This window comes from Mustela erminea, chromosome 7, assembly GCF_009829155.1.
Source record: "Mustela erminea isolate mMusErm1 chromosome 7, mMusErm1.Pri, whole genome shotgun sequence".
Lineage (NCBI taxonomy): Eukaryota > Metazoa > Chordata > Mammalia > Carnivora > Mustelidae > Mustela > Mustela erminea.
Window position 1 is genome coordinate 84,072,781 of NC_045620.1, and position 20,755 is coordinate 84,093,535.

A 20,755-nucleotide genomic window follows, 5' to 3' on the forward strand; every position below is an offset into this window, starting at 1 on the left:
CACATCCCAAGTGTCTAAGTAGAGAATGTTTTGGCTGCTATTTCAACCCCAATCTTTGACTTCTGTCACCTCAAAATGTCATTGTTAGCAAAAGGTCTTTGTTTCCCACAATAAAAACAAATCTTAGGACCTTTAAGGTCCTATTTAACAAAATTTCACATGTGCAAAATTCCACTGAAATAAATACATTTTTCTCATTTATCATTCCCACCTAGCATTTGTGTTTTTAGTTAATTTTTAGGGATATAATTCCTAAAATTAGGGCAATCAATAGTAAATTTCCTGTTTCTACTTTAATGCTTTAACTCTCCTCCAACCTAAATTATGTAATTGTGGAGGATAAAATAGTTTGACATGTGACTCAGAGCATGGAAGAAACAGTATCAGCACATACAGAATTTAGTCTGATCACTTGCCAATTAAGAAAGGTGTGCTGCTTTCCACCTCTACCACAGAACAAAATGTTGATTGATAAAGCCATTTCAAATGGTTTTAGAGAAGGAGCAGAGGATAATAGAATGGGTAGCATACATTCTAAACTTGTTTTCCATACAACTTAGTCTCCCGGAACCACTAAGCTTGGTTAAATCCCTACACAACACAGAAGCCACCCTAGGTCATATACTGGGTATATTATCTGGAAAGCATATTGGATGCTGCTCTAAGATAGGTCTATAGTGCCCTGGTTGCACACACAAATGGCTGTTTTGAGTATAATGCAAGGCTCTATTTCCCTTTAACCATAAGAATTAAAACAATACTTATCACCATACAGTTTGATATTACTTCCAATAAGTACAATATTTATTAAACATATCTTCAGTTGTTTTGTTACATAGTGTGCAACAAATTACAATATTCTGCAGCCACAAATTATATGCAGAGTATGAAGAAACTATTAATCAGATAGTGTAATCTTTCCGTTTATAACTCTACAAGGAAGAACTAGCAAATCAGATCTTACATAGAACATCTCACTAAACTTTATGCATGGAAAGTGACAGACACTGGTTGTGCTGTTTGATACAAAATGGCTGAACTTCATCTTCAGAAGACTAAACCTGACATCTAAACATGCCAATATAAACATCAAAACAAAATATATTCTAACCAACCACGGGAAACAGTCTGGTATCAGGAAAGCAACAAGGATTACACACATTATTTTATAAACCAGCACACAAAGGTTTAAAACAGTTCTGAAAATGAAGTTAGCTGTCTTGAGTCAAGGGAATAAAAAAAAAGTCAGTATTGACCATTTACAATCTCTGACCTTTGTGGAGACGGTAAGAATCTGTTGTAGTGCAGCTACATACAGTACAATTCAGGCAATTTTTTTTCACTTGGGTTCAGATTGCAAATTCATTGCTGTGAGAGAAGGACGGAGGCAAATTTTAGCAGCAACCTCCACCTGACTGCTTGACTGGAGTGCTCTGAATTTTCACATTGGACTTCTCTGCACCACCAGCTGTTGCTCCAGGACCCATTCGCTTTTTAATCTCAGCTGCCATCGTCATGAAAGACTGTTCTACATTCGTTGCATTCTTAGCACTGGTTTCCAAAAATGGAATTCCAAGGGAATCAGCAAATTCCTAAGAGAATAGTAAGGTTTAATTAACACTGAAAATTTTTTCCCACTTAGTACATTTCTATCATCTGAAATGGGGACTGAAGACAGACTGAAGTTTACGGAATCCAGACAGACACTGCCCGGACTGTAAAGGCTGTCAGCTGGCTGTGGCTGTTGGGTGACTCCGTACCCACACATCATCCAAACTGAACACTCAGTTAACATTCAGTTTGAAAATCAAACTTGAAACATACCTTTGCTGTTGTGTAGTCTACTACTTTCTTTGTGGTCAGATCGCATTTGTTCCCTACCAACAACTTGTTGACGTTTTCACTGGCGTAACGGTCTATTTCCTGCAGCCACTGTTTAACATTATTGAAGGACTCCTAAGAAGACAGACGTTTTTAAGAATGATCATACAATTCTGAACACAATCACTCTAAATAAGCAAGTAAAAACCAAAGGTCTTTTCCTGGCCTATGAAGAACTAGTGAGACAACTCTAGCTACAAAATAACAACTGCAGTGCTGGGAAGGAAGTCAAGTGATATATTAAAATGACTATCAGTACCTATACGAAAAGAGATTAGAATTTGAAGGCTTAAAGAGAGAAACAGTACATCAATAAGCTACAGCTCAAATGAAAGATTTTAGCTATTTGAAAGAGCAAGCACCAGAGAGCACAAGAGCAGCAGGCATAAGGAGAGGGAGGACTATGACCTGAGCCAAAGGCAAATGCTTAACTGACTAGCCACTCCGGTACCCTGGAATATGCAATTTTAGCACACCTATAAACAGCTGGTTTTTGAAATCTTTTTTTTTTTTTTTTTAAGATTTTATTTACTTATTTGACAGAGATCACAAGTAGACAGATCACAAATAGGCAGAGAGGCAGGCAGAGAGAGAGAGAGGGAAGCAGGCTCCCTGCTGAGCAGAGATTCCCAATGTGGGGCTCGATCCCAGGACCCTGAGATCATGACCTGAGCTGAAGGCAGAGGCTTAACCCACTAAGCCACCCAGGTGTCCCTTGTCCAATACTTCTAATGGCACTGACCAAAGTCTATGATTCTAGTTATCTCCTAATTAGCTACTTCAGAGTTGAGGTAAAATTTAACATTTGCCACAAGAAAAATAAATTCTAATATTCAAAGTTTATCTTCATTCTTTGATAGAAAAAAAGGACCCTGAAATTTTCTTTCTGATCAAAAGAACCCTCGTGGCCCCTGGACCCCCATCTTTACACTATCTCTATACCCCCTACATTATTTCAACAGCTAAACTTAAATACTCATTTTTTTTTTCTTTTAAAGATTATTTTAGAGCATGCTCGCGTGGGAGGAGGGCTCATGCAGGAGGCGGCACAGGAGGAGGAATGGGAGGACAGACTCCCTGCTGAACATGGAGCTCCATTTAGGGCTTGATCCCAGAACCCCAAGATCATGACCTGAAACCAAGAGTCAGCTGCTCAATAGACAGCCACCCAGGTGCCCCCTCATTGTCCTCTTAAAAATCTTCCTCCAGGGTGCCTGGGTGGCTCAGTCATTAAGCGTCTGCCTCCAGCTCGGGTCATGATCCCAGGGTCCCAGGTTCGAGCCCCACATCAGACTCTGCTCAGCAGGAAGAATGCTTCTCCCTCTCCCGCTCCCCCTGCTTGTGTTCCCTCTCTCGCTGTGTCTCTGTCAAATAAAATCTTAAAAAAAAAAATCTTCCTCCAGCTCATCCCATTTCTGAATCATATCCTCCATAGGCAAAGACCTCTAATCTCACTTTTGGGAACTAAGAGGTTTAATTACTAACAAATTCCTGCTAATACTCTGCACCAAGAACACAGTATACACTGAACAATACACAGCTCCCTACAAACTCTTACCAACCAAAATGATCAAAAAGTTAGTTGGTAATAAATATAAGGAGAGTCCCTTGAAAGCAAACATAAAACCAATCACTAAATTTCCTATTTACCAAATGAAAAAATAAGGGAAAAAATAAAATTCTGGTTGGCCAATTTATTAGATATTCAAATAATGGAGGGAAGAAAAATACCAATGTACCTGTTTTAAAAAGAGTACTGCTTTAAATGTTTTCCAATGTGACTCCTTTATATTTGGGAGTAGACAAAGTATTGTGCCATGTAAATAACACTGATGCCCTATGTACAAAGTGAAAGACTCTGAAATTTATCAAGTAGGAACTTCCTACTTTGTCACAGCAGTACAGTTTCCTCCTGGAACTTACCTGATCTGTCACATCATACACAACTATGATGCCATGGGCTCCTCTGTAATAGCTGGAGGTGATTGTTCGAAATCTTTCTTGGCCTGCTGTGTCCCACTGTTAACAAAATAATCAAGAAATCCAAACAATTACATTAAATAAGAGTTGGGGGAAAGGGCAGGAAGAGGGAGGAGAGTTTAAAATTTACATAGTTTTAGAGATTATCAAGATTTGACATGGAAACATTAACCCTCAATACACACCTAAACTGCATGCCAAATACCTGAAGATTCGGAAAAGAAGGTAATGCGTTTAATTTAGCTTGCTGTGATGCTCCCAGTAAACTTATTCAAAAACTGTATCATACTTTTCATATTCCCTATAACCCTTAGCACTGTGCAAGGCATTCAGTGAATGCAGAGACAGGTTGACTCAATTAGGAAAGCTGCTGGCCTCACACCCCATTAACACTGTATCCTTTCACAAATAAGAGAATCACTTGTTAGAACATGCACTGAAAGGACCTACTTCGGATAACTACTAGTCAAGATAGCACTTTATCTCAGTAAGATACTATCTCAGTGCTAGGAAAAACAATGTAAGATGATTCCATATCTTAATAAAACTCGTTTTAAGATCCATTTACCACACTTCAACCATACAGGCTCAAGCAATGAAAACAAATGCTTATGTTATGTTAAAATTCTGGGTTTAAAAAACTAATGTTTAAAACATCAAGAGGCAAACTCAACTGTTAAATTTTAAAAGCCTTGGTTTTAAGGACAGCAATGAGAATTTGGTTTGAATTACTCCTAGTCAATGACTTCTTTTTTTTTTTTTTTAAGATTTTATTTATTTATTTGATAGAGATCACAAGTAGACAGGCAGTGGGGGGGGGGGAGAGCAGGCCCCCCACTGAGCAGAGAGCCTGGAAGTGGGGATCAATCCCAGGACCCCAGGTTCATGACCTGAGCAGAAGGCAGAGGCTTTAACCCCTGAGCCATCCAGGTGCCCCTAGTCAATGACTCTTTGTGCAATTAGAATAGCTAACTACCCCACTAAAAGAAACTGGTTGAAGATAATACCGATGGGGTAATAGCACAATGGTTACTTAATGGTTACCATTTTAAAAAATGGACTCGATGCCTAAGACAAATGGAGATTAAAAAGCAACAGCCCCCTTTTAAAAAAATTAAATATTTTATTTTTAAGCGATCTCCACATCTAACATGTGGCTCAAACTCACAACCATGAGATCAAACAGTCCATTAACCCAGCCAGCAAGGAACCCCAAAGCCTTTAAAGGGAGGAATCGTAAAGTTTTGGAATATATCCATCAACTTGACAACTGATCCCCCCTAACATCTTAAATGGCAAAACTAAAGGTTCAGGAACACTCAGTGAAACCACTTCCTTTTTTTTTTTTTTTAAGACCCAGCCCACACAGGGGTATTAAAAACAAGTTGCAATTTGTGGAAAACCTGAATACAGACTGGATATCATGGCATTAGTGTCAATTTTTTTAGATGTGAAAATGGCGTTACACAGTAAAATAGAGATGCACAGTCAAGTATTTTTGGAGTAAATTTAATGTCTGTAATTCAGCATGCTCCAGGGAAAAAAAGGATGAAGCAGATAAGGTAAAATGTTAACTGTTAATCTAAAGCAAACAAGTCACCACAGCTTCATTACCTTTACTGCCCAAAGTGCTAAGCTTGAGAGCACAGAAGACTATTTACACATACAGTTTAAGTGAGGAGTATCAAATTCTTTCAGGATATCCATGGAGAAGCATGAGCTTTGGAGTCAAGGCAACCTGACTTAACTACAGATCCTAGGTATCACTCACCTTACAGAACTGCTAAAGGGGTTTAAATGAACTAATGTTTGTAAAATGCCTAGCCTGATTACAGAAGCTGCTCCATAAAAAAATATTAGTTCCCTTCTCCACCCCCTTACCCCTTTCACAAAGATAGCAAAGTTAGACAAGAAAAGGAAGACACTATTCCTGAACAAACACTAACGTAAATAATTGTCTCCTTGCCACTCTGAAAATTCCTGTGACTTCTTATCCTAACAGTACTTTCCTCTCCAACTGGTCACTCTTGGTATCTAATTCTCATTAACCCTTGTAATTAAAGGTAACTGATTTTTCCATGTCTCTCCCACTGAAATGGCATCTCTTCCTATGGGGCTCTGTTTTCCTTCATGTCTGTAATCTTGCATCTACCTTTGAATGGATTAATTACGAGAAAAGGGCATGAATCCTGAAATGCAGGGGAGAAAAAAATTCAAAGTCCAAATCAAGAGAAAATTTATCCCATGTAGTTCACACTGGCTGGACTCTATCTCATATTTGATTTTAGGAATTACATTTTAATAAAAGGCACTCCTATAATGTGCAAGAGTGACCAAATTGTAAAAAGTTCTGGAAGCAATGACTGACTTCAGACGTAGAAGTCTGTGATAAGACAACCTAAAGGGTAGGCTGCCAACAGAAAATGAATTAATCATGTTTTAGGTGGCTCCGAAAGGCAGAGGAATGAGAAATTAAAGGAAACTGGCTTCAGCTCAATATAAAGAATTAACAATCAGAAGTTATTTATAAACGAAACCAGCTGCTTTGAAAAATGGTGAACTTACCAGAAGTATTCAAAAAAAGGCACCAGATAGGAAAAGGAAATTCCTACTGAAGATGAAAGGAAGACTGAGCGACTGACCTGTAAGATGCCTTCCAGCCACAGGAAAGGAGCAATAAATGGATGTTTCGCAAATATACACTCGAACCCCTTATGAGCTCAATGATCACACATAATATAATCATTTCATATCAGTAAGTTAGACAGCTGGGTACACCTTTTTTTGCAATATTCTTTGTGGTACCAAGTATAAAGTTGGCACTCTACATAAAATGGGAAAAATCAATATGGAAGGTTATCTGTTCACTGGTTTAGAGTAAGCTATCTCTGATAACCATATCCTTGCAAGTCCTAATTTGTAGTATTAAGTATGCTCCTTTTATCAAAATCCAGTTCTTTTGTAATGTACCTTCTTTTTTCTTACCAAAGGCAGATGAAAAAAGGGAGCGACTAAAAAAACAAACTGTCAAACATCCATTTATTTGGGTATGTCACATAACCAGTAACATTTATGTAATGCTCAGAAGTTCACAACAGGCTTTCACACACATTACTGTATCCACAGACACAGAGCTACTGGATTTGGTTCTCACAACTACCTTTTAAGTTAGTAAATCAAGTATCATCATGGTCCTTTTAGAGATAAGAAATGGAGTCCCAAGAAAAAGGCTGAACTAAGTTAAACACATGACTCTTTGACAATATATACCAGAGTGAGGATAATATATTCAAGTTTTCGGACTCCAAATCCAGAACTCCTTTTGGCAGTCAGTGGTTCCCTATTACCTTGTACGAAGAGTCAATACCAAAAGAGACCCAGAAATTAATGTTTTTGAAGACCAATGATATGTCCACAGTTGTAATGCCCAAACCCTATATAAAGGTGATACAACTGAACTACTACCATTGCCTGTTTTTAATTCAGGGCTGGGGATCGAAGGAATAAGGGGGCTAGGATGGCACAGAAACAAAATACTGAGGAAAGCAAGCTCTAAGTCACTTGGTTCTACCAGTAACTACGGCAAGTCATTAAATCTCCTGGCATTAGATTTCTAAGCTGTAAAACTATTTCTTTTTTTTTTTTTTTTTTTTAAAGATTTTATTTATTTATTTGACAGAGAGAAATTACAAGTAGATGGAGAGGCAGGCAGAGAGAGAGAGAGGGAAGCAGGCTCCCTGCTGAGCAGAGAGCCCGATGCGGGACCCGATCCCAGGACCCTGAGATCATGACCCGAGCCGAAGGCAGCGGCTTAAACCACTGAGCCACCCAGGCGCCCCTGTAAAACTATTTCTGAACAAACACTAACATAAATGTTAAAAAGCTAAATTCCTTTCCAGTAATTCTTGTTTCTACAGAGTTGGTACACACAATCTAATAAATACAAAAGAACTAAATAAAACTCTCCAACTAGCCATATATGAAAACCCTTTCCTAAGGTTTCTTTACTGTTCCAGTAAAAGACATCAGGAAAAGCTCAATTTACTTTGACTATTAAGACAAGGTAAACTTCAACTGAGGATCCTCCCTCCCCCCACTGATAAAAGCACAAGAAAAAACTAGGACCAATTATAACTTACAACATGTATTTCTTTACTTTATGAACATAAAATTCAACTAGAGAAGTCATTTTAAGTCTAAACAATTCTTATTCTACCATTCCATCACAAGTGCGTGATTAAGATCCTTTAAATTTTAGCATGTTATAAAGTGACAATACATTTTAAATTTACCAAAATGATTTCCCAAAACAAATTCTAGTTTTAAAATGACTTACTATTTGAAGCTTGATTGTTTTCCCATCTAACTCTATAGTTCTTATTTTGAAATCCACACCAATTGTGCTGATGTAGCTTTCTGTATATGTATCATCCTGAAAAGAAAAAAAGTCAACAAATAAAATTAAGGTTCAATAGAGGAAATAAGAAAATATGTCAACTTATATCTACAAAGTATGATAAAGTTTATAAGCCATAACATGTTGAGAACAGCTACTTCATCCCACTCCAGTACTCAGTTCATGTTCTGATTACAATACACTATATAATAGCAGTTTCTTCTTAAGATTTTCTCAATAGCTATTCTTTAATTTTACCAAACATCTCTAGGCAAATTCTTTACATACATCATATCAAAAAAGGTTTTATATTTTCAATGATTACAAATGACTTTTCTAGTTGCTAATCAGCAAAATTCTTGCTCCCCTGACCCTCCATCCAATATATTCACCACAAAGAAATGCTCACGTCATTCTCTTCCAGTTTTTTTTAAGAAGTCAATTTTACTTCCTAGCTATGACATATATAATAAAATTGATCAATAAAAATTGAGATATAATACACATACCATAAAATTCAATTTAAAGTGCACAACTCAGTAGGTTTTAGTATATTCCCAAAGTTGTATAATCATCACCATAAATTTAACTGCAGAATGTTATCATCCCCCTGAAAGCAAACCCTGTTCCTGGTAGCAGTCACTCTCCATTTCCTCATCTCCCCTTTGACGCCAGAAACCACTACTGATGTAATTTTTGTCCCTGTGGCTTTGCATATTCTGGGCATTTCCTGTGAATGGATGTGGCCTCTTGTGTGTGGCTTCTTTCACTCAGCTGAAGTTTTCAAGGCTCATTCATGTTACAGCATGTACCAGTACCTTCTTCCTTTTTATGGCTGAATAACATTTTGTTATCCATCAGCTGATGGACATTTGGGTTGTTTCCACTTTTTGGCTACTATGAAAAATACTGCTATGAACATTTGTGCACAAGTTTTTGTGTGAACAATGTTTAACCCAATAATAAATAAACTTTTAAAATTACACCTGTTTTCCTCAAGTCATCTGTTATGACATTCAGAATGGAAACAAAACTTCTTTTTTCTTTAAAGTGAAAATGTGGGATGCCTGGGTGCCTGGGTGGCTTAGTCAGTTAAGCATTTGCCTTTGGCTCAGGTCATGATCCCAGAGTCCTGGGTTCAAGTACCATATCAGGCTCCTTGCTTGGTGGGGAGCCTGCCTCTTCCTCTTTCCTCTGCCTGCCACTCTCCCTGCTTGTGCCCTCTCTCTCTGACAAATAAATAAAATCTTAAAAAAAAAAAAAAAAAGTGAAAATGTCTGTGAAAAGATACGTGAATGGAGAGATCAGGCTATCACCACCTAAACCCACTGAATAATCTTAGCCAGCACAAAGCAACATTTAGCAGGTACTCTGCCAACAAAGATGGGCCTAAATCTATTAAGAGCAGCCCTATCAAACAGAACTCTGATGATGAAAAGGTTTTATAAACTGTGCTAGTCAATATAGTAACCACTAGCTAGTGAGAATAAGGAACCGAATTTTAAATTTTATTCAAATTTAATTAATTAATTAATTAATTAAAATGTAAAAAGCCACAGGGCTAGTAGCTACCATAAGAATGGCACAGTTCTGGGGCTTCCAACTACACTAACAGGAGAGATAATGGAAGAAGTTTAAAGTCACCACAAAGAAGCAAAGTGACAAATCTAAAATGCTGGATAATCTATATAAGGAACTGCACAGGTTCTGCCAAAAGTAAAAGACATGAAAAATACATAAATAAAAAAGGGGATTGGAAAAACTCTAAGAAACTGAGCAGCAAACAACCAAATGGGATGTATATACCATGTTTGAATTCTGATTCAAAGCATCTATGATACCACACTTCTGAGACAATCAGCAAAATTTATTTTGTAAGCTGACAATGACATTGTTATAAGAAAATATCCAGTTTTTATTCATTTTTAAAAAGATTTTAAGTAATCAAAGCAGCGTCAGCCTTGAACTCACAACCCCAAGATCAAAGGTTACATACTCCACTAACTGAGCCAGCCAGGCACCCTCAAAATGTCCAATTTTTAGAAATGCATTGTGAGAAGTATAAAGGAGTGAAATGACATATTTGGAATTCGCATTACAACACTCCAAAAAAGAGTAAGGGAAGAAATGAAAACAGTGTGGGCAAGTCTCCATAATGTTGAATGTGATGTGTCCATGGAATTAAAACAAAACAGATCTCTTAAGAGAAACTGTAAAATGTGGGGCTCCTGGGTGGCTCAGTGGGTTAAACCTCTGTCTTCAGCTCAGGTCATGATCTCAGGGTCCCGGAATGGAGCGCCACCAGGCTGTCTGCTCAGTAGGCAGCCTGCTTCCCCCTCTCTCTTTGCCTACTTGTGATCTCTCTCTGTCAAATAAATAAAATCTTTAAAAAAAAAAAAAAAGAAAGAAAAGAAAAACTGTAAAATGTGTCAGAGATTTCCAAGTGGCTAGAGGTAGCCATGTTGACTTCCTCATATAGTCACATTTATACACATGCAAAAATCACTGGGTAAAAGGATCTTTTTAAAGCATTGATGAAATTTGACAAAATGCTGATCACAAATACTAGGTATTCATTTTTTAAAACTTACTTCTTTCTAAATGAGTGCCTAATAAGTATCAGGTACAACAGAAAGTGAACGAAGAACCAAGTGAGTGCAATAAATATTCACTTAGTACTCCCACATGACATGTATTTTGCTGTAAATACTATTAATGCTTTGTTAGAATTCTTATTTACGTGCCTAAAATCTGCCTTACTTGCCTGCCTCTGAGCCACTGCACATTCTCTTCCTTCTGTCCAAATTTTCAACATTTCTTTATGCATACCTCCTAATCCCCAGCCCCGGGTCATAATTTTTATTTATTCTTGGATTTTGAGCTCAGGAAATACCGACTGTCCAAACATTCTTTAACTCCCTGGCCAACAGTGCTCTCATAGCTCTTGTAGCTTATATATTTCTGTGCTCTCATAGCTTATATATTTCTTTATTATACTTCGTGCAGCTCATCTCTATTCTAGGGACCGGGGAATCAGTACTTTTTAAATGCTTCCCAGGCAATTCTGTATGTAGGTAGGCAATACTGAAAACGTGTGACTTAGATCAATAAGCATCCCAAAGAGGATTTTCTTTAAAATACAGACACCTCAGGCTATAACCATTTTCATCAAGAGACTCCAGATTCTTCCCACATACCCAGCACTGCTGATCTAATACAGGGATGATTCCTGATTTTAATATTTGCTAACTTAATAAAAATTAAGTACTGCCTAGTTTTAAAGTCCTTTAATTACAAATAAAACTATGCTTTTCGTATTTACTGTCAACGTGTATTTTTTCTTTGGTGAGCTGCCCGTTCATGTATTTGCCCGTATTTCCATTAGGACAAACATCCTTTTCTTATTTAGTATGTAAGTGTGCTTTATATATTGAGAATGTCATCCCTTCCTCATATATATATTTTTTGCTAGTATCATGTTTTCTACCTTTGCATGTGCTTGACGTTTATTTTAATGCAAATTTAACAATCCTTTCCTGATACGTTTCCATGTTAGAAAGTATTTTCGCACAAGATTATGAGCCGCTTATGTTTTATTCTAGTAGTTCCTTGGTTTCACTAGCTGTTACATATAATATAATTATATATATTTTTAGGGGGGCCTGGGTGGCTCAGCCAGTTAAGTAACTGCCTTCGACTCAGGTCATAATCCCAGGGTCATGGGATCAAAGCTGCATCAGCCTGCTTCTCCCTCTCCCTCTGCTGCTCTCCCTGCTTGTGCTCTCTGTCAAATAAAGAAGTAAAATCTCAAAAAAAAATTAGGTATTTTTAATTTTATTTTTTTAAAATATTTTATTTATTTATTTGATAGAGAGATCACAAGTGGGTGGTGGTGGGGAGGCCCCCTGCTGAGCAGACAGCCCAATGGGGGGCTTGATCCCAGGACCGTGAGATCATGACCTGAGCCAAAGGCAGAGGTTTAACCCACTGAGCCACCCAGGCACCCCAGAATTATGTGTATTTTTAATGATATTCATTAATATGGTCACTCATCAGAAAAGTCACAGTAAGTATCTGACATGCTATCAAGCTCACAGGGGTGAATTTTAAGCTTAGAAAACTTGTAATCTTCCCTTGAAAGCTTCAATTTTATTACAGGCAACAAATGCTATCAGATTTTTTTCTTGAAATGAGTCTCAGTTCATTTGAGAAAATATCTGCCCAATGCCACCAAATTCTACATAACTACAGTTTGTCAGTTATTCTTTCAAATAAAACAAAAAAGGAACAAATTTAAAAAATGGAAAAAGCAGCTAGTTCGGCTCACTCAACTATGTAAGTGCTTTTACTTTCCTCAAGGCAATCAACATACTTCAGTGTGCAGTACAAGTGCTTTATATGTACTCCTCATTTTTTTCACACAGAACATGTTAAAAAGAACACTCAAGGATCAAGATGTTTAAAAATTAATCGTTCTTACTGTTCTCATCAGTAACTCTGAGGTGAAAACACCCGCCCGCCCCATGAATAAATACAGGGAAGTACAGTGCCCACACGTTACAGTTCAGCACTTAGCGCTGCCTTACCTTGGTGCTGAGACACTAGCAGTTTTACCCACCACTGCATCTGCAGCATCAGAGCAGATATCAACAGTGACAGAGGCAAACGTCTTTGTCTTAGTACTAAGTAAGTACTTAGTAAATGCTAATGGTTTAGTATTATTAAGATAAAAGCTTTAATCTCTCAGACCCTCTGAGAAAGTCTTGATTATCCCCCAGGGTCCATACTCTGAGAAACAATGACCTAGACAGTAAGAAGGAAAACAGGCTAAATTTGAAGGCAGCTGTGGAGTCTATTCAGTAGGTTTAAAGTTATACACCTGTTTGTAAAGTGTAGCATATAAAACACTACGCCACTGTCAGGAAAAAAAAAAAGTCTGTACCACGCCCTGCTTTTTCTTTTATTCTACTAAAATTTTACTTGACGATTCATTCTTCATCCAGTCACTTAAATACAGGGCAACTAACTAAACTCTACCAAGAGTATCAGACATTGTAACTTTATAATCATGCTTTGAACTTTTTAAAAGCAACAGCATTTCTTCTACTTCAGAGTCCAAGATATTATTGGGAATGTACACTTGGAGGCTTTTAAATACATAAATTCTGGAAGAACTATTTAATTCTGAATAAAATGGCTTGATCCTCTACCTAGAAAACACACACAGCATTAATTTCTTTAAAGGCATTTCAATTTCAACTTACTGCAAACCTAAGAAGGAGGCAAGACTTTCCAACCCCAGAGTCGCCAATCAGAAGTAACTTGAATAAATAATCACTGCAAAAAGAAAAAGAAGATCACATTAATAAAAAGCATACTGCACTGTAAGTTCTACAAAATATGGCCAGTAACAGATCACTTGAGGACCCTCTAAAAGGCCCATGAATGTCTTCAGAAGCCCTTTTCATGAATCACTGAACATGACAGAATTTTTGCGGAAGTAAGATAAGCAATGCCACCCATGATCTCTTGAGATCAATGAACTTCTACTTCCAAGGAAAGAATGAGAGAAAATATAAGTAATGCAATGCCTGGAGAGCCCAAGAGACTTATGCTAAATAAATTCCACTCCTCTGCAGTATATATAGGGAGTTAACTTTCCACTGTTCTTGTCAATGAAACATAAATCTCTCAAACTCCAAGGCCAGATCATTATTTCATGGTAATCCTCCAATGTAGGGGCTTTTAATGATCCTTTCCTAACATGTACCTGGAATTCTCCCCATTAAAAAAAAGAAGAAGAAAAAAAGGATCATTTAACTTCTGAAAACCTGTATTAAAAATATTTTATTAGACTTGAGATGTGGTAAAATCAAATGCTGTTTACATCAACATACAACTTTACCAACTTTCTAAGTTTGTATTAAAGCTTTCTTCTGAAAACTAGGCTCTATTATGTACATTAACTTGCCAGGCCCAGGGATTCCTTCCAGAAGGACTGCTTCCTGGACCTGAAGACAACTTACTGCCCACAGCCTCCCAAGGAGTCCCTCAGAGATCCTTTTCAACTTGGACCACTGCTATGTATTCTTTAAAGTAATTTCAAAAGGACCCAAAGCCCCAGTATTTACAGATTTTTAAAGGAAACCTATTCATGATTTTCAGTTTTGTCCTTTATCATTAAAAGAAAGAAAAGGTACTTTAACTTACGATAAAACCTAAATATCACTCACAATTTAAATTTAGATGACAATTATCATTATTTAAATGTAAGCAAGATATAAAACTTTCAGCAGTGACTATCTCTGTGGATATTCATCAACTGCTAAGTTTACACAGAGATACATATTACTTAAATTTTTCTAGGGTTACCAAGTTATTTTAATACACTTATTGTTCCTAATTATATCTGGAAAAAAAACATTAAAAAAAAATCCAAAGTGCCCTTGTCAGCAACAAAATAAGTCACAGAAGGAAGTAAGACGCTTTTAAACAAGTCATTAGGAAGGGGAGTGAAGCACAGGATGAACGAAATAACTAACATCCTTTCCAGTTTGAGATCCTAAAGAAAAAAGGAGGGGAAGTGGGTAATAATTATAAAATTTACCCTTAATAAATACCTAATACCAAACAACTTTTATTAGCCAATAAAGCTGCTGACTTTAGTACTATTTACACTCCTTAGACTAAATAAATTCTTAAGAATGATGAACACTGAACACTGGCAATTGAGTACACGATACATGTTAACAAATAACATTTCACATTAGCAAGACTAATCTCACCATTAATACTACTAGAGTTACTTCATTTTAAACAGAAATTTAGAAACAACTAATGCCCTGAATTAACCAATCTCCCAGAGCACTGTGCCAGACATCCAGAAAACACTCCCTGAACTGGCCGTACTGTAACCCATTACAATAAAGGACAGCACTGGGCCACAAATGTGCCTGAGGTGTCATTCATTACCTTAAAGATCAACTTCTTTTTTCAGAGTAACCATACGGCTGAGAAACAAAAACAGGAATGCTTCCTAGTAAGTGTGTTACAAATTACATTATGGTTAAATGAAATTAATAGTCAATTTTCTAAAAATCAACTTTTTCAATTATCACTTCTTTTTAACTTTAGTGATGTTATTATGAAATATTTAATTTGTAAATTTCTGATAATTTAAGGTTCACGGCTATTATAAATAATATGAACAGTTGCTCCCTCTTCTTTGCAATGAAATAATTATTGCTAAAGACTACTTTGTTCTCTCCCAAACAATCAGCTTTACTAACATAAGAGACATGAAGGAGAATGGGAAACAAAATCAATCTCACAGACTTCTTCTTGTTGAATAAACATACCTGGAGACTGTGATCAACAGCATGTAACTTGTACTGGGACATTTAAAATTACCCACCACCAAAAAAATGGTAATAAAATACAATTACCTAACTAATGTAGTACCTTATTTCTAAATTATTAATATTCTGAATGTTCAAGACAATTCAGAGATTTGAGACTGCTTACTAATATTCTCTAACAATAATTTATAAAATAACACAGTAAAAATGTTGAAAAAAATACGCCAATCTAAAAACAGAGAGCATAAGGTGAGAATTCTGGTATAGAGTCAAGAATAATTTAGCAAATGGTGAGACTCTCAATGTATTCTTCCTCTATTCCCCAAGATCTTGGATTAGTCTACAATATAATTTGACCTAAATGAAAAAACTGGATTGTTCCATTTTAGAAATCTATAGTCACAATTTTAGTAACACTCTTCTAGATTTTCTAGTAAGTCCTACTCACTGTTCTCAAATGAGAACTTTGAATCTTTTTTTTTTTTTAAGATTTTATTTATTTATTTGACAGAGAAATCGCAAGTAGGCAGCGAGGCAGGCAGAGAGAGAGAGGAGGAAGCAGGCTCCCCGCTGAGCAGAGAGCCCAATACGGGGCTTGATTCTGGGACCCTGAGATCATGACCTGAGTCAAAGGCAGAGGCTTAACCCATTGAGCCACCCAGGCGCCACCTCCTCTAGTCTTTTTCATGTCTAATTTACTATGACAGTGAGTATTTTCTCCCCCTCAGTATTCTGGAATCCACTTTTCCCCACTCTCATGTCTGACATATCTGTCTATGAGTGTGAAGATAAACTGACTTATTCTGTGTATCCAAAATCAAGCATTGTGCCTTTTACAAAGCACATGCTAACAGATCAGAGAGCATTTTAATTTTGCATTTTTAATCTTTTTCTTTCATTGTGAAATACAACTAAGGAAGATCTACAGCCATGACTGATTAACATTTCGGATAAAACTAGGTTAAAAAAACAGATGGGGACATGGCATGTCAAAAGGACACAGAAGCCAACATGAAAGTTCTATCACTGGTCAAGGCAGAATAACTAGAGCCACAAAATAAACCACCATGTACTGGGTTATAAGCCAAAGAACAAAATAAACATCCATGAATTCATACTGCTATCAATTATTAAATAAATAAATGGGAGAAGAGACATAACATGTGTAGAAGGAATCAGAGAAGTAGAAACGTGTATCAATAAATCACCATATTAAGAACCACTGAAGGCAAAATCCACTGGTGAATGCTAAAAGTTGTGAATGAAACTTAAGGAAAAACAGGATATTTACATGGCCTCAAAGTATGTCCCCCCAAATACTTACTGCAGTGGTGGCTTTAATGTATGTCCACCAATTCTTTGAACTGGACTTAATTCCATTTTGTTGAGTGTGGGCACTTAATGACTGCTTTCTAAGCATACGGAAAGGGAAATACAGTAACTTTACAATGGAGAAACCTGACAGATACCACCTTAACTAAGTGATTAAGGTGAGTATCACCAAGAATAAGTCATCCTGATATCATGTATGCTCTGATATGATGTAGTGAGTAGAGTGCTTCACCTCTACAATATCTTTCCCAAAGTCCATAACCCCAGTTCAATTATGAGAAAACATCAGACAAATCCAAATTGAAGGACATTCTACAAAATACCTAAGAATACTCTTCAGAAGTGTCAAGACCATGAAAAACAGACTGAGAAACTCAGAAACTGATGGACGCTAATACATAGGACAACTAAATACAATATGGCATCCTGGACTAGATTCTGCAAAAGAAAATGGACATTAAAAAAAAAACTGAAGAGGGGCGCCTGGGTGGCTCAGTGGGTTAAAGCCTCTGCCTTCGGCTCAGGTCATGATCCCAGCGTCCTGGGATCGAGCCCCACATCGGGCTCTCTGCTCAGCAGGGAGCCTGCTTCCTCCTCTCTCTCTGCCTGCCTCTCTGCTTACTTGTAATCTCTGTCTGTCAAATAAATAAATAAAATCTTAAAAAAAAAAAAACCTGAAGAAACTGTAATAAAAGTCTATAGTTTAGTTAATAATGTACCAATGTTAATTTCTTAATTTTGATAAATGTACCTTGGTATGAAAGATGTTAATATTAGAGGAAGCTAGGTGAAGGGTATACAGGAATTCTCTGTACTATTTTTACAACTCTTCTATAAATCTAAATTTATTTCAAAATAAAAAGGTTTTAAAAAAAACAAAGTATGAGGACATTAGTTAAATGGGTACAAAACAAAAAGCTCTTTGAAAAGTTAGCTCCTAATATTTTTTAAAGAGACATATATTTTGTGTTTTCTCAAGTTAAATCAACAAATCATGTATCTGCTATAATCAATAAAATAAAATCTTAACAGCTGCTTTTGAAGAACAAGAATTTTTATTTTCAGGGAAAACTCTTATAAGCTGCTTGAACCTGGAACAACACAAGCAGATAATACTTTTAATTTAAAGAGGAGACGATTAGTGAGAAAGCTAAGAAAGTTAAGGTAAGACTAACATAGATTAAGGCTAGACAGAAAGGGGTAGATTTGGGGAAATCAACAGCCTTTAACAACTGGATTGTGGGGCAAAAATAAACCAAGTGAAAAATTTTTTGCTATCAGTTTCTCCTGTAATTCAATCCATGGTCTATTTTAGTAATATTGGAGATTCTTTATTTCCATTATTTAAGATTTGGACATAATCTTGATACTATCATTTTTGCATGCAAGCACTAACAGAAAATTTTCTGTACCTTTAAAAAAGACGCTACTGAGAGAGTATGATGCATTATACTAATGCTACTGTGAGAGTATTAAGCATTGTACTTTTAAAAAGTTACTAAAATAAACTTTGGTTCAAAACTGTACTTAGGTAAAATGGTTTCCTTCTCATGAAGTTACCAAACTGCATACATAAAATATGTAGTAAGGCATTAATCTGCTTATGTCTGAATCTAAAATGCTACTGGTGGGGCACCTGGGTGGTTCAGTTGGTTAAGCGGCTGCCTTCAGCTCAGGTCACCATACCAGGGTCCTGGGACTGATGCCCGCATCGGGCTCCCTGCTCAGTGGAGAGCCTGAATCTCTTTCTCCCTCTGCCTGCTGCTCTGCTTACTTGTGCTCTCTCTCTCTCTCTGGCAAATAAATAAAATCTTAAAAAAAATAAAGTAAAATAAAATGCTACTGGAAATTCTAAAATCTCTAAAAAGACTGTTTATGTGAAACACTCTGATGTGAAACAATTACATTTTATTTAGTATAACCCATTTCACATGTTTATTTTTTTAAATCTTCACATACATAAAAATATGGGGGGGAATGGATACTTCTAAATGTTAGGATTACAATTGATATTTTCTTTATACTTTTTTCAAAGTCTGCAGTAAGCTCTTATTACTCTTATAACAAAAAAAAATGTTGAGGAGGAAAAAGTGTTAATTAGAGGGTTTTTCAAAGACTTCACACCTTTGCAAATTTGTTCAGTGTATAACTGTCATAACAGAAATGATTTCTAAGTAGGTAGAGAGTAGGATTGAGGTTATAAGCCGATAGGACTGGCACATTCCCAATACAGTCACAAGTATAAGAAATCAACTTTTTGGGTTAAATGAAAAACATTTTTTTCTTCTTTTATGAAATAAAATTTATCAGATACAGTTCACATGTCAGTGAATATTTTATAAAGGAAAGTTGACTGACACTAACAAACTTTCATCACCCCAACCTTTGGAAGGAAGAAAAGACAAAAGTAAAACAGTGGAGGACTATAACATAAAGTTGTTTTTATCCACGCAGTACCCCCAAAATACAAAATTCATAACATCACCTATATTATAAATATACCTTAGAAAAGGCCTAGTATTTTCAAAAGTTCAGTGGAAAGTAAATTTGTTTTTTATCTGCAAATTCACTTGCATGATGGGAATGTTATTTTTACCTTTTTATAAATATCATACTTGAGAATAGCCTAAAACTAAGTTCACATATAAAATTTAAAACAGGGCGCCTGTGTGGCTCAATGGTTAAGCGTTGGCCTTCAGCTCAGGTCATGGTCCCAGAGTCCTGGGATCCAGCCCCACATTACGCTTCCCGCAGTTCTCCCTCTTCCACTCCCCCTGCTTGTGTTCCCCTTCTCGCTGTCATTCTGTCAATAAATAAATAAATAAAAACTAAAACAAAATTATGACTATGATATCATGACACAGTGGCCAAATTTTAATTCACTATTAAACTATACACTATTAGACTTTGGGGTATAGAATGATTAATTGAAATTTTGGGCTGCAGTTAATTGTGACTAACATCCACTTTTCTTCCTCACTCATTTTAAGTATGCTCCACAGAAAAGAATTCAAAACTGACCATCAAGCTGGAGAAAAGAGGTAAGAACTTTTCATTCCTTCACATGTTTCTACATTGTTTGAATTTTATAAAGCGCACATTAATTACTTTGAGGGTTACACTAAGTAAAATAAACCTCCAGCTATGGACAAAAGCAGTCTATTAGTCAAAATAAACAGTCAAAATAATCAATTATCAAGAATCTGAGAGTACAAGAGCCATTCCTCCAAATTTAAGGAAATAGCCAAGCAATTCTTTAAAAACTGTCCCCATAACCTACTCCTAAAGGTTACACATTTTTGATATTTAGAGACAATCACTTTTTCCAGGTTCCACTTTAGCTCTGTTTAGAACAGTGTTCTAAAAATTTGAAGCAGGAATTCAGAAAGCGAAGAAAAGTTTGGTAGTGCTAAAGAAGTCCCAAGTCATTCAAGTGGACAAGAAAGTAGATAGATGGTCTCACAACCTATATAACAAATATTTGCTGAAACTATGCCAGGGAGGAGGTGTGTTATCCTCTACCTCTTCTATCTCTCAAAGCTTGCGTGGGTTTTAGAGCTGGAAAGACCTGTATTTGAATCCAGACTCCACCACATACTAGCTGTCAGATCTTGAGGCAAGGTACTCATTCCCTACCATGAGCCTCAATTTCCTCATCTGTAAGAAATTCCATTAGTACCCTCTATCATCCAGTTAAGCTTCTTGTCAGGAATAGAAGTAATAAGAATTAGGCATTAGAAATATTTAGGAATAATGCCTCTAAAACCTGTAGCACAGTATCTGTCACAATACAGGAGCACACTAAGTG

General features: G+C 36.5%; 1 protein-coding gene across 1 annotated transcript in view; it reads right to left on the minus strand.

The window, feature by feature from the left end:
• Window positions 1–223: 223 nt before the first annotated feature.
• RAB1A (RAB1A, member RAS oncogene family) overlaps window positions 224–20,755 on the minus strand; it is a 29,991-nt gene continuing 9,459 nt past the window's right edge. Inside the window, exons 2-6 of the mRNA XM_032352284.1 lie at window positions 13,522–13,594; window positions 8,198–8,293; window positions 3,805–3,900; window positions 1,825–1,956; window positions 224–1,592 (exon numbers count right to left, since the gene is read on the minus strand). Coding sequence (XP_032208175.1) covers window positions 1,395–1,592; window positions 1,825–1,956; window positions 3,805–3,900; window positions 8,198–8,293; window positions 13,522–13,594 — 595 coding nt within the window. The 3' untranslated portion in view covers window positions 224–1,394. The remainder of the gene's footprint in view (window positions 1,593–1,824; window positions 1,957–3,804; window positions 3,901–8,197; window positions 8,294–13,521; window positions 13,595–20,755) is intronic.